This window comes from Pelophylax lessonae, assembly GCF_965119305.1.
Source record: "Pelophylax lessonae genome assembly, chromosome: 1".
NCBI lineage: Eukaryota > Metazoa > Chordata > Amphibia > Anura > Ranidae > Pelophylax > Pelophylax lessonae.
The window spans coordinates 323,165,706-323,181,093 of NC_138768.1; the positions used below are offsets into that span (position 1 = coordinate 323,165,706).

A 15,388-nucleotide genomic window follows, 5' to 3' on the forward strand; every position below is an offset into this window, starting at 1 on the left:
ATTTTTAAACCCTGGGTTAACCAAAATCTCAACATCACTGATGTCCCATTTTGCCACCAGATTACCCATTCATTCAGTGTTCATGTCACAGCAAAAGATTATAGCTTAAAAAAAAAAAAAAAAAAAAAGTAAGAGCTGCTGAAATGGACACTCAAATAAAAACAAACGACACAGTAATATACGAAAGCCACATATTTATTGACCAAGTCTCTAATCTCAGACCATACAAGGCTCATTGTCCACCCCCAAATGAAACAAAAATGTAGTGCACGGTCACAGTCCCAGAAAACCGATAATGACTCTTGATAGTAGGCAACATGTAAACCTCCTTCAACCAAAAAAATGAAAATCCCAGAAATCTAAAATAAAAGAAACAGAGTATTAGTCAATAATGAAGGAAATGCAACATACAGTATATACTTGAAGTGGTTCTATAAAGCAATTTATTTTTTTCACCTTAATGCATTCTCTGCATTAGGGTAAATAGCAGCTCCCCCATAAACATTCACCATTCTAAATCCAGCACTGTCCTGTCTGTAGCAGCTCTTCTATCCTCTTTATGGTCTAACTGGAGGCTTTGCGGATAGCAGTGGGCCATAGGCTCCTGCTGCCGTCAATCGAATCCTGTGAGGAGGGAGTGGGGCCGAGCAGCGCTGTGTTCATCGACCTCAGGAGTAGCCGACTCAGGAGTGTGCCCGCACGAGCACCCCATTACCATTTGGCTTGTTATAGTGGCACTCAGAGGAGGAGTGGAGAGCGCTGGTGGGGGGTCCTAAAAGAGGAGGCTCTGGGGCAACTCTGTGCAAAACCATTGCACAGAGCAGGCAAGTTTAACATGTTCTTATTTCCCCCCCCCCCCCTAAAATCAAGTTTAGAACTGCTTTCACGTCACTGAAAATGAGCAGACTTATGCTTAATGTAGATTAATACAAATTCAAGCAAATACTGTACTTCCTTTTTTTTTTTAAAAAAAAAAAGCTAATTTTATCATCTTTCTGGTATATAAAAACTTTAATGAAAGCCTGCAGGAATATCCAAATTATTTTTGCATTTTATAGGATAAAAGGTAAACATGGTCTGGCAACAAAGCATTCCTATAATACTTCTACATGTAGAAATGTAGATTTCCCATAAGGGCTCTTTTTGAGAAAATCTTGGTGGCCGAATAAACATTCGATGTGGGCACGACAGAAGATGGTGTAAACAGAAGAAAATATACCAGTAAAAGCATGCTTTACATTTAGTCACTTTGCTCACATTTGTAGACACGTGAGCATAGCTGTTTACAATTATACAGATTCCATGTATTTGAATACTGTGTATACTTTTGCATTCCGATCAAAGAGAAATGTTAGAAAAAGTGAGTACACTGCCCTCTGCAGGCTCTATGAAGTAATAGCAGAATCTCTTTTTTAACAATAATGTAAGAACACTGCCTCACCGTGGACATAAGAATTACATAATTTAGGTTACATTCACAACAGACTAAAAAAGACAAACCGATCCCCAGGGCAGGTAAAGATTCATGTCAGTTTCTTTGGAATGGAGATATGCAAGGAATAACCCTATTGTTTGCTAAAATCCATGGCAATATGTATAATTCTCCTGAACGAATAGTGTCACATATGAGTTTCACATTTTACTAAGAGTAAGGCAGGGAGAGCAAGACTCTGTGGTGCGAGTGCTAAAACTCTGCATGAAGGCAACTTTCTGGAAGGATAAATCTTAAAATCAGAATTATTATAAACCGATCAAACAGTGTTTTGATGTTTTTATGGTTACATAAACAAAGGAATAATGATAAAGAAGAGCTCTTACTTCATTTTTTTGTCAGTGTGCTGTCCCCCAAGGGATGAATTACATATTGCAATTTGTCCCATCTTCCTACATGTTTTGTAAGCCCCCACTCATTACCCAATGGATATTCAAAAACAGCCAGCAAGTGGATGGCTGCATTAATATTAGTAGCCACACTGATTAATGGTAACTGCAATCCAAAGTAAAAAAAAAAAAAAAAATACACAAAATAATAAAATAGTGATACAAAAACTAGAAATTATATACTACACATACACAGTACAGACCAAACGTTTGGACACACCTTCTCATTCAAAGAGTTTTCTTTATTTTCATGACTATGAAAATTATAGAGTCACACTTCAAGAGGAGTCACCTGAAATGGTTTTCACTTCACAGGTGTGCCCTGTCAGGTTTAATAAGTGTGATTTCTTGCCTTATAAATGGGGTTGGGACCATCAGTCGTGTTGTGCAGAAGTCAGGTGGATACACAGCTGATAGTCCTACTGAATAGACTGTTAGAATCAGGGCTGTCTTTAACACAGGGCAAAAGGGGCAGCTGCCCCGGGTCTAGTCGTTGTTGTGGGGCCCAAAGCAGCTGCCCCTTGAGCCCCCAAATAGTTGATAAGTGGATTCAAGAGGGCCCAAGAAAATTTTTGCCCAGAGTCGAATAAAGACGGCCCTGATTAGAATTTGTATTATAGCAAGAAAAAAGCAGCCAAGTACAGGAAAACGAGTGGCAGAAGAGATTTGTTTGGGCTAAAGAACACAAGGAATGGACATTAGACCAGTGGAAATCTGTGCTTTGGTCTGATTAGTCCAAATTTGAGATTGGTTCCAACCACCGTGTCTTTGTGCGACGCAGAAAAGGTGAACGGATGGACTCTACATGCCTGGTTCCCACCGTGAAGCATGGAGGAGGAGGTGTGATGTTGTGGGGGTGCTTTGCTGGTGACACTGTTGGGGATTTATTCAAAATTGAAGGCATACTGAACCAGCATGGCTACCACAGCATCTTGCAGCGGCATGCTATGCCATCCGGTTTGCGTTTAGTTGGACCATCATTTATTTTTCAACAGGACAATGACCCCAAACACACCTCCAGGCTGTGTAAGGGCTATTTGACCAAGGAGGAGAGTGATGGGGTGCTGTGCCAGATGACCTGGCCTCCACAGTCACCGGACCTGAACCCAATCGAGATGGTTTGGGGTAAGCTGGACCGCAGAGTGAAGGCAAAAGGGCCAACAAGTGCTAAGCATCTCTGGGAACTCCTTCAAGACTGTTGGAAGACCATTTCAGGTGACTAACTCTTAAAGCTCATCAAGAGAATGCCAAGACTGTGCAAAGCAGTAATCAAAGCAAAAGGTGGCTACTTTGAAGAACCTAGTCCTAGAATATAACATTTTCAGTTGTTTCACACTTTTCTGTTATGTATATAATAATTCCACATGTGTTAATTCATAGTTTTAATGCCTTCAGTGTGAATCTACAATTTTCATAGTCATGAAAATGAAGAAAACTCTTTGAATGAGAAGGTGTGTCCAAACTTTTGGTCTGTACTAATATATATATATATATATATATATATATATATATATATATATATATATATATATATATATATATATACATACATACATACATACACACACACACACACACACACACACACACACACACATATACATACACACACAGTAAAAAAAGAAGAAAAAAAAAAATGAAAAAAAAAAAAACAGCGGCTGTATATAAATACCTTAAGATGACCATTTTGAGACAATGAGACATTTATGAACACTTTGGATAATAGTTATCTATGTATTTATGAACACAGTTTTATTGTGGTGTAGAGCCGTTTACAATAAGGATTAGCTTTCTATTTATGGAGATGGCTGCATTGATAGTGGTCACGTGTCTGGGATTCAACCACTTGCCTGTGACAAGCAGTGACAAAAGAAATGCAGGTGGAGGGGTAGCCCTCTGTTCCTCTGAATAAAACCACACAAACTAGAGTGCTTATTGGTGAGTGGCCACAAGATGGTGCTAAATGTAGCAAGTAAACTGGTATACTTCATCAAAGTCTTTGTAGAGTAAAAGGCATGTATCCAAGTATTCCAAATGTGGTCAATTTATTAAACACATAAAATAATCATCCGGGAATCTCGTGCACGTGCTGTGGAGATGTCCCAAGTTTCACAGATAGTGGGAGTCTGATCTTGCACCAGTTAACAGAGTATTCTATTCCAAACAGAGATCCCTTCTGATCCTGGGCGCTGTCTACTGGGAGTTTTTGATGACATACTAGATGCCTTTACTAAGGAAGCTGTTTCCAGGGCCTTGAATCAGGCACGTAAAATTCTCCTCTACTGGAAAAGAACTTTGAGGAGGTTGGCTTGATGTATGAGGATTTGCTCCACTAGACCTGATTATTGATAGGATACTGGGGTAGAATGCCTTGATTACTTGTTGGTGACTTTGGAATGTACCGTAGTGGTGCACTATTGGTAGTGTCATTTCTGTGTACAGCCACTAGGTGTGGTTGCATGTTCTCTTCACTAAGCTGACATCTGTAGTAGATCTATGAAGTTGGAAGCTGTAATTAACTATTTGTTTTTGTGCATTACAAAAAAATATTTTGAGTGTTTATGAACTATGCATGCTTTAAAGTGTTCAAATAAAATAAAAATATAAAAGTATCATCTGATAACAGGCACAATGGGATTGGAGATGTTGTGGTAAGCTCACTAAACCTGTATGGTAGTGGCAAAGACAAAATATGTTGCAGACCAATGAGTTGTGGAGATTGCCAAGGTGGAGAAGGGGATTCAGGTACTCTAACCGGCGCAACGAAGCCAGAAACACTTCACAGGAGGGAGGCTTGAACTACAAACATCCCAGTTACAATGACAATTCATTTAACAGTCGTGACGCTTTTTTAAAGTCCTTCCTCTCTGCCTTCGGTCATTTCCAGTGCGCTGGTCCAGTGCTAGCTGCTACATCACATCACCTTCCTTATGTCAGTACCTTCGGAGCCGATCCTAGCAGTATCATAAGAGTACATATCGCTTCTCCATCTTGGCGATCGTCACAACTCTTTGGGCTAGTATGCAACATCTTTTGTCTTTGCCACTGCCATACAAGAAGTTTAGTGAGCTTACTACATTTCCAACCAATTATGTCTTATCAGATTATTATTTTATGTGTTTAATGAACTTCAAATGATGTCAGTGAATCTCAATGCCACCTATATGGTGCCACATCCCCAAATGGAATAACAGAGGAAACTATGGATGGGACTTTATAGGCACCATAAGACAAAGTTATATTAAAATACAAAAAACTTCATTGTACAATCATATAAAATCTAGACACACTGTTAAAACTCATACAAAGGTTTTATATCCATGTGCATATAAATTCCTGTAACAAAGTATTGTAGGAAACCCTGTCAGTCAAACAAATTGATATGACAGAGGCCCCAACACGTTTCAACTTGAGCAGTCTTCAGGGTATTTCAACTGAGATGGGTAAATATTGTTAATGAAAACCAGCCAAATTCTGACACCCAAGGATCTTGGAGGACCCAGCAGACAAGGGGCTCAAGAGACACTAACCTGTTAGTTCATGGGCCCAAGTAACAGGAACACAAAAGATGGTGGATAGTATGCAGAGATTTCAAAAAGCTGATGGGTGCATAGCTCCCAAGAATAATGAGGACAAGACTGCATAAACGTTTTCAAATACAGCCAAGGAGAGTCAGCAAGAGGATAAATTGTGCATATATTTAATGACTAGTGAAAGAATAGATAAGATGTAAGCATATCACACAAACCAGCACAGCAAGTCCCAAGGGGTGATTGATATGAAGTACCCCAAGCCAGAAAAAAAAAAAGTGGTCAACACATCACATGTCAAGGGTCCCAAAGGGCACAAAGTACTATACCTTATACTGTGTGCAACCCACTCTTTGCTTTTTGAAATATATGCAAACTATCCACCATCTTTCGCATCGCTGTTACCTGGGCCCATAAACTAACAGGCTAGTGTCTCGAGACCCTTGTGTCTGCTGGGTCCTCCAGAGGGGGGTCCACGGGTGTCAAATTTTGTCTGGTCTTAAAATTAACCAATCTCAGTGAAATAACCCCCTGAAGAAGACTGCTCAAATGAAACGTGTTGGGGCCCACTCTGTCATATCAATTTTTTGACTGATGTGGTTGTCCTACAATACTTTATAACAGTAATTTCTGTGCACATCAATATAAAACCTTTGTATGAGTTTTAAACAGTGTCTAGATTTTATACAATTGTACAATAATATTTTCTTTTGTATTTTAATATCATTTTGTCTTATTGTGCCTATAAAGTCCCATCCATAGTACAATTTTCTCTGTTATTTTAAAAAAAAACTTCCTTCATTTGGAATACTTCTATACATGTGCCTTTTCTTCAAAAAAGACTTTGATCAAGTAAGCAAGTTTACTTACTACTTTTAGCACCATCTTGTGGCCACTCACCAATAAGCGCTCCAGTTTGTGTGACACTGAGGCTTTAAATGCACATAAAAACATGGGACAATTTACTACATATACTCTGTTCGATAAAACACTGTAGGAAAATATTGAAGTGAAAAGTTCTTTAAGTTCACAATTTACAATATACATACCTGAAACAAAAAGGGGGGCACACATTTCATCCAACAAAGTTTATGACAACCAGGTGAAGAATTGTGTTGGCGAAGAGAAAGTCTGCAAAGGCTCTTTCTGGAGAAATTCCCAGGAAATCTCCTTTATTTTGGGGGTTAATCTGGATCCTTAGACAGACTGAAAAAAAAAAAAAAAAAAGAGAATATGGTTTACTTGGTAACAGTTTATTAAAGTTCACCCATCCCTCTGTTCTAGTTAATGAAACTTATGATTGTGTGATATAAGAAAAGATCTTCTACTTGGCAAACCAAGAGAGTCATTTAACATCCCCTCGCTCCAGCGTGGCTCCATTCGGCTACCAACGTCAAGGAAAGCAAGTTTTGTTTAAGCTCCAAAAGGACATTTTGGTGCTTACACATAATTGTAGCTCTGTACATTATATATATTTATTTCTTAAAGTACTTTCTAAGGCTGATGATTTTTTACCTTTATGCTTGAAGGAAAAAAACCTCTGTGCAGAAAACCCCCTCTTCCAGCCCCCCTAATACCTACCTGAGCTCCCTCTCAATCCAGCGATATGCACAAGTGCATCGGCTCTCTGGAGACTTCTCCCCCTCATTGGCTCCCGCTGCTGTCCATCACCTCCAGTGAGCCAATGAAGAGAGAGGGGGCAGGGCCGAGCCACAGCTCTGAGTCTGAATGGACATGCAGAGCAGCAGCTCAAGAGCGTGCCTGCTTGGGTGCCCCCACTGCAAGCTGCAGTTGCTCTGGGGGCACTCGACAGAATGGAAGGGCCAGGAGTACTAGCAGGGGACCCCAGAAGAGGAGGATTGGGGCTGCTCTGTGCAAAACCACTGCACAGAGCAGGTAAATATGACATTTTTGTTTTGTTTTTTTTTTTTTTATTTATTTTGCCTTTAATGTCACTTTAAATACAAGAACCTTATTTGACTGATATTTTCCTCTTGCAATCACCTGTACTGGAGCACCAAGACTATCCTCATCAGTCCCTTGCTGCAGCCTTAACAGTGTTGATAAACATTTGCCGAAAGCTCTTTATTTGACGGCTGTGAGTGAGCGGAGAACAGCTCTACATGAATAGAGGAAATGCAGTTTTAAAACCGTGATCTTTTAACGAATAATCGTGCAGCTCTAGATGAACCGAAACATAATGTCCCAAAGGTGTTCTATAGGCTTTAGGTCAGACGAGGGTGGGGCCATTCAATGGTATCAATTCCTTCATCCTCCAGGAACTGGCTGCATGCTCTCGCCACATGAGGCCGGGCATGGTCGTGCACCAGGAGGAACCCAGGACCCACTGCGCCAGCGTAGGGTCTGACAATGGGTCCAAGGATTTCATCCAGATACCTAATGGCAGTCAGGGTGCCATTGTCTAGCCTGTAGAGGTCTGTACGTCCCTCCATGGATATGTCCCCCCAGACTATCACTGACCCACCACCAAACCAGTCATGCTGAACTATGCAACAGGCAGCATAACGTTCTCCATGGCTTCTCCAGACCCTTTAATGTCTGCCACATGTGCTCAGGGTGAACATGCTCTCATCCGTGAAAAGCACAGGGTGCCAGTGGCGGACCTGCAAATTCTGGTGTTTAATGGCAAACGCCAATCAAGCTCCACTGTGCTGGGCAGTGGGCCCACAGGCTACCCTCATGAAGTCTGTTTCTAAAGACATTCACACCAGTGACCTGCTGGAGGTCATTTTGTAGGGCTCTGGCAGTGCTCATCCTGTTCCTACTTGCACAAAGGAGCAGATACCAGTCCTACTGATGGGTTAAGGACCTTCTATGGCCCTCTCCAGCTCTCCTAAAATCTCCTCCATGCTCTTGAGACTGTGGTGGGAGACACAGAAGACCTTCTGGCAATGGCACATACTGATTTGCCATCCTGAAGGAGTTGGACTACCTGTGCAACCTCTATAGGGTCCAGGTATCACCTCATCCTACCAGTAGTGACACTGACCCTAGCCAAATGCAAAACTATTAAAAAACAGTCAGAAAAGATGAGTAGGGAAAAAAAGGTCAGTGGCCTCCACCTGTAAAACCATTCCTGTTTTGGAGGTCATCGCATTGTCCATCTAGTGCACCTGTTGTTAATTTCATTAACACCAAAGCAGCTGAAAATAATTAACAACCCCCTCAGCTACTTAACTGACCAAATCAATATCCAAGGAGTTTAATTGACTTAATGCTATACTCTTGATTAAAAAGTGTTCCTTTCATTTTTTTGAGCAGTGTATTCATTTAGGCCTGGTTGAGAAGGTGAGTGCAGTTCTTGTGGAGAGGGTATGGTCACTAAATGCACTGACAGTAACTGTTCGTTGAAGTACAATGAATACCGGTTTATTTTCACCGCTTAAAGGAGCAGAAATGTGTGTAGACTATGGTGTAAACTAGTCACTACACATTTGTGGACTTCCAAGTTGTATATACTGTTAATATTTATACTGTGTGTAACCCACTCTTTGCTGATACACTGTGGGGTTGATTTAGTAAAACTGAAGAATGCAGAATCTGGTGCAGCTGTGAATGGTAGCCAATCAGCTTCCATCTTCAGCTTGTTCAATTAGGCTTTGACAATAAAATTTGTAAGGCTGCATTCACATGTCCTTCAGAATTGCCGCGATCTGGAAATTATTGCAAATCGCGGGACGCCTGCGCGTTGCCCGTGATTTGCAATAGCACCCCAAACGCTGAGCGATGTTGCTGCGATTTCCGCTTCTTTGGAGCGTATTGCGTCCCGCCATTTTTTTTGGCGCGATGTTACCGCGATTCGGCACGCGGAAATCACAGCAACATCGCTCAGCGTTTGGGGCGTCCCGCGATTTGCAATGATTTCCGGATTGCGGGCGGAATTGCGGCGATTCTGCCCACGATCCATACGCTGACATGTGAATGCAGCCTCAGTGGATTGGTTTCTATGCAGAGCTGCACCAGATTTTGCACTCTCCAGTTTAAGGCTCCGTTCACATGAAGGCGTTTTGGGGAGTTTTTCTGCTCTAGGATCAGCTCTCAAAACGCCCAACAAGACAAATCCTATTCATTTCAATGGCCCCTGTTCACATCTCAGCATTTTGACGCTGTGAGCAAAACGCCCAATGCTCAAAAAAGTACTTGAGCTTCTTTTTGGACAGATTACAGGCGTTTTCCATTGGTCTCTATTCAATCTAAAAACGCCTGCACAAAAAACGCCTGTAAAATCGCGGTAAACACGCTACGCTCAGGTGTGAATGTAGCCTTAGTAAATCAACCCCACTGTGTTTAATATGTACAATTAAAGGCGGGGCGATGTGTTCTTGTTTTATCACAATTTTAATGACATGTATAATGAACGGACACTTCTAAGTTTTATGTAGAAAGGGTGAGAACATGGCAATATTTATTTATTTTGCGTTTAGAATTTTTCTTGAAGTAAAGCTTTATGTTTAAAGACAATATCCACTATAAGTGCCGGTTCAACTTATGTGCGGCTGCGGAGATCGCATGTAATTCGGAGTGCACTGCTCCTTCATTACATGCGATGCACCAAAGACTCACAGGAGGCATTTTTTCAGCCACATCAGGATCGGATCGCACAGTGGTAACCGGCTCTAAAAGTATACCCTTAAAGCTGAAGTTAAATCCGTTTATTGCCTTGTCTGGTTCCCCCCCACCCCAAATGTGAAAATACATTTTTTTTTTTAAATTTATCACTGTCATTATATGCCTCTTTTGGCCTCTGTGTCCCTCTATGCATTGGAGGTAGATCTTGGCTGCTAGGAGGGACTGACAGGGTGTTGTACATAGCTTCCTGAAAAGATCACAATGTCCTACCACAGGACTCCTATCAAGAGCTCTCAGTCTGAGGCAAGTCATGGGTTGGCTTTTGGGAGGCGTTCTAAGAAAATAAAAATGCCTTGGCGGGAGGATATCAGCCTGGAGACGTGGTTATTTTTAGGAAGACTGCATTGCTATAGAGATTGCTCCAGGCAGTGCCCACGCGACCCTCTATGATTGACAATCCTGAAATCTAAAAATCTAATGAATGAAAGGGTCAGGGACAGTCATGCTGAGGAAGAAAGGGCTAGATGATGCAGATTAACCTCTAGCCAGAAAGGGAGATGGGCTCTGATTTGCAAGAACCCATACAAAAGAGCAAGACTGAAGAGAAGGCTTGCAGTTCAGTTGTAATGCAAACCATACAAATCATTCAAATCTGACTTTTTCGCCCAACTTAAAACTAATGAATAGGAAACAGAAGTATTACAAAATGTGAGACAGGATAAGTGTAGTATTCTGTGAAACAGGCATCCAGCAACTGTTTGCTCTTTAGCAAAAAAAAAAAAAAAAAACCCAAATGGCGATCGTTGAAATCTTTTATGGCACACTGTATTTGCGCAGAAGTCTTTCAAATGCAGTTTTTTTGTGAAATAAAAAAAAATACACTTTAATGAATTAAAAAAATAAAAATAAACAGTAAAGTTAGCCCAATTTTTTTGCATAGTGTAAAAGATGATGTTACACCAAGAATCTTGATCTTTATTCTAAATCACAAAAACATTGTGATTCTCATTTTATCCAGAATTGTGCAGCTCTAGCATACATAGTAAACTGCCGGTGTATTTCCACACTTGGTATACACAGCTGCCCATAGTAATAAATGGCTGTTAGGGCCGAGTTCACACTGATGCGCCAATCGCTCTGACTTTTAGAGCACAAGTCGCATGACATGTAAAATCAACATTTTACTATGAGAGCCGTCTTAACTGGCCCGACTTGTGTCGGTACGACTTTTGAAAAGGTTCCTGCACCACTCTGGTCTGATCTCAGCCCATTGAATTTAGCTGAAGTCGGATCAGCATCTTAACTGATCTGACTTGTGACATACAACTTGTGTTAAGGGTCTGGTATGGATTTTGAGGGCAAAACCCCACTCAAAAAAAAAAAAAAAGTGTGGGGTCACCCCAAAATCCATACCAGACCCTTATCCGCGCATACAGCCTGGTAGGTCAGGAAAGGGAGGGGGCGGGGCCGAACCATACCAGGCCACATGCCCTCAAAATTGGGGGAAGTGGGTGCTTTGGGGCAAGGGGGTGCTCTTTCCAACAGCCCTGGGTTGTGGTGGGGTCTGCAGGCAGGGGGCTTATCGGAATCTGGAGGCCCCCTTTTACCAAGAGACTAAGGGGCCCCCAGATCCAGCCCCCCATGTGAACGAGTATGGGGTACATAGAACCACTACCCTTTCACCGAAAAAAACTGTGTACTAAAATAAAAACATGAGTTGGTTTTTGACAAGTCCTTTATTAAAAATGACTAATGTCCCCTGTGGTTGCTTCAACGTCAATCAAGGTGTCTTCCTCCGCCGTCCCACTGAAGAAAAAAAAAAAAATTTCTCCTCCGACACTGGCTTCCGCCATTCTGTCAGCTCTAGTGTCTGACAGTTCGTATATAACTATAAGGCATGGCCATCAGGTAACTTCATCACCAGATGGCCACTCCCCAATGTTATATAAGAACTGTCACACACTAGAGCTGACAGAATGGCGGAAGTCAGCATCGGAGGAGGTGCATTTTTTTCCCCCAGCGGGCGGCGGCAGAAGACATTGTAACAGATGTTGGAGCTACCGTCGGGAACGATAGTCAATTTTAATAAAGGACTTTTCAAAAACCATCTCATGTTTTTATTACACTACACTGTTTTTTTTTTGGGTGAATAAGTGGGGGGGGGGGGGGGGCTGGGATCTGGATTCCAGTAAGCCCCCTGCCCGCAGACCCCCACAACCACAGCCCAGGGTTGTGGGAAAGAGGCCCTATGTAGCCCTATGGGGATAAGGTGCTTTGGGGTGGGGGCTCGCTCATCCCCCACCTTTTCTCACCTGCCGGGCTGCATGCTCGGATACGGGTCTGGTATCGAATTTAGGGGGAACCCCATGCCTTTTTTTTTTTTTAAAAAAAGGGCCTGGTATGAATTTGGGGGGGGGGTGCCTTATTTTGTATAAATTTGGCATGAGGCTTAACCCATACCAGAACCAAAGGAATTATTTTGATTGTTTAAAGGACAAGTTGCACTATTCTCAAAGTCAGATCAAAATCGGATCCCATTCATTCATTAAAGACGAATGAAAGTTGGACCAAAGTCGCAGGGCAAAGTTGGATTTAATGTTGTGCGACTTTTATGTCCCACCAGTGTGAACCATGCCAAACAGGATTACAGCTGTATGTGTGTGGATTTACACAATAAATGCCATAAATCCATTTACAGCCGTTAATATGGATGGTTGTATGGAGCAGCTCCATTCATTGGGAACAGGACTTGACAAATCCCAGGTAACAGGTCACCACGGCGACTAGCATTTGCATCCTAGAACCTTGGCTTCTGTCAGTGACAGGTGCTTCAGCTGCCATAACAGGGCAGGCTGCAGGGTGGGTCTTGGCAGGGAAGGTGGAGGTGGCCTGGGCCTCGTAGGCCCTCTGGACAAACAGAGAACTGGGGAACGTGCTTAGCGATGGCAGCAGGGATGAAGACGACCCGTGGATGAAGAAGGAAGAGAACGGCATGGCAGCCACTGACACGATGAGGAGCGAGTGGGTCCGGTTTAGGAGACTTTCCTTTTACCTACAGGTAAGCTTTATTATAGGCTTACCTGTAGGTACAAAAACAATAAGTCACAAAATGGACTTTACTACCGCTTTAAGCTAAAAATACTTTTCCCCTGCAAGGCAATGCTATAATGTGCTAGTATGCATCGCATACTAGCACATTATTTGAAACTTACCTTAAATCAAAGCCCTCCAGTGGCGCACTGTCACTGCTAACAAGGCTTCCATCTTTACCTGGTCTTCCTTCCGGGTTCGCAGGCTTCTGTTCTTCAAATGGCTGAGCTGCAATGATGTCACTCCTGTGCACGCATGCGTAAGTCACTGTTTACGGCACAGGTCACTGAATGAACAGCACGGGTATGTCATTCCTTCAGAGTGTACGGAGATAAGAGATATTTACAGCACCTACAGGTAGAGCCTTAATATAGGCTTGCCTGTAGGTTAAACACAACCAAAGGCCTTTTACTATCACTTTAGGCTAAGTTCACATTAGTCTGCAGAAAAAAAAAAAAAAAAACACACGAGTTTTACTGTGCAGACAGCAGTCAGTGTGAGCTGTAGCAGGAAGTGCACTGCTCACTTTTTTTTCAGCACTGCTGTGTGATCACATGAATGAAGCATCGCTATGTGACACTTTATTCATGTCATTGCACAGCAGCGGCAGTGTGGTGATATTACAAGTCTCTATATAGCACCAACAGTTTACACAGTCCCTGCCCTCAAAGAAGTTTACAATCCAAGGCCCCCCCCCTTACATTTATACATCCACGTACTATAACCATAATAGACAGGACAAATAAACCTGCCAGCATGTCTTTGGAAGATTAAGGCCCCTTTCACACTTTAGAGTCCGTTGGCGGACTCCGTTTTTCTCATCGGGGGATCAATCCGCCGATCCCCCACTGAGCAGGCGGATGGCAGCTATCTCCATGCTGTGTGCGGAGACACAGCTATCAGGTCCCCTCTGTTCTCTATGGGGGAATCGGAGGAGAACGGAAAAATAGGTTTTCCATCCGTCCAGATTTGACGGATCGGAATGGATGTCAGCAGACATGTCTCCGCTGACATCTGATGCCCCATAGAGATGCATGGGGAATCCGTTCAGATCTGCCAAAAAAAAAAAAAACAGACAGGCGGATCTGAACGGTCCGTCTGTGTGAAAGGGGCCTAAAGGAAACCCACACAGGCCCAGGGAGAGCATGCAACCTCCATGCAGAGAATAGAATGCTGCAAGACAGAAGTGCTCACCACCATGCCCATTGCTGGATTTGTCTGATCAGACCTCATTTACACAGGTGTACATCCGGGTGAGGGCCATGTTTACCTGCTCAGAGTTGTACAAGTGTTAAGTGCTTCCCCAAGCAGGTGGTCCCATTCATGTCTTTTGGGATGGTGCAGCTGTACAGACACAGCCGCTACTCCCAATTTGGCAGCCATGTGTGTGCCGGTCCCAAACTCCCCACTATTTGCATTGCATGCAGCCACTTCACCCTAAAAGACATGAATGGGACAGCCTGCACAGGGATGCACCCAGCACCTGTACATCTCTGAGCAGGTATATATGACCCTCATACTGATGTTTTCTGGAGTATGTCCATACGAATGAGGCCTGATTGGCTTGTGTGTCTTCAATCTCTACAGACATTCACTGACTAAATCTTATAGGAAAGGCATTGAAGAGAATTGCTCCCTTTATGACTAGTTTCAGTATGTATAAAGGGCAACCTGATCTAAGGGAATATAAGTCTGTGCCCATTGCTGATGTGTATGCCACCACGATCCATGGCTATTAAAGGGGGGTTCTCCCTTTAATGGTCCCATAATGGGAGGGCCAGGCAACCAGTATCCTCTGAAGGAAGTCTAATATGCAGAATGGAAGAATTTTGTCCTGGAAGCTGTCATCCTCACCCCCAGAATTCCGTCTTACCGGCCAGGATGAAGGAGCCCACACAGGAGGTGAAGCCAGACAGGAAGGAGTTGAAGGGGAAGGTGCCCACCAGCAGGCGGTACAGGAATTGCATGGCTCCGGTCAGCAGGATGTACAGCAAATAGGCGTCCAGCAGCTTGAGCCTCTGCGAGGTGGAGCTGACATATTCCTCCAAGAAGCGGGACACCACAGATAAAACGGACACCGACATGACTGCAGAGGACCGAAGCCGGGAACACAGATGCCGGAAGCTGCAAACCGGAAACACCGCTTCTGACAGACGTGGCGGACTCACAGAACACCACACGTCATATTCCCTGGCCGGAAAAGGAGGGCACGCCTTGAGAACTACACTTCCCGTCATGCTTGGAGTCAGAGCTGAGGATTGATTGGCTTACAGAGCCCACATGACTGGCTCTCTTCT

General features: G+C 43.1%; 1 protein-coding gene across 1 annotated transcript; it reads right to left on the reverse strand.

Moving 5' to 3' along the window:
- Positions 1-285: 285 nt before the first annotated feature.
- On the reverse strand, positions 286-15,254 carry DAD1 (defender against cell death 1). Its single transcript, XM_082243848.1, has 3 exons — positions 14,965-15,254; positions 6,461-6,617; positions 286-359 (listed from the first exon to the last, which is right to left on the reverse strand). The coding sequence occupies exons 1-2, from the start codon at positions 15,173-15,175 to the stop codon at positions 6,487-6,489; spliced, it is 342 nt and encodes a 113-aa protein (XP_082099974.1). The 5' UTR covers positions 15,176-15,254; the 3' UTR covers positions 286-359; positions 6,461-6,486.
- Between the last annotated feature and the right edge of the window lie 134 nt (positions 15,255-15,388).

Bases quoted from the DNA above. Each gene is read 5' to 3' on its own strand.
- DAD1 (XM_082243848.1), bottom strand. From the start codon at position 15,175: ATGTCGGTGTCCGTTTTATCTGTGGTGTCCCGCTTCTTGGAGGAATAT. The intron at 6,618-14,964 runs GTAAGACGGAAT...TTTTTTTTTCAG, and splicing joins GGGCTCCTTCATCCTGGCCG to TCTGTCTAAGGATCCAGATT.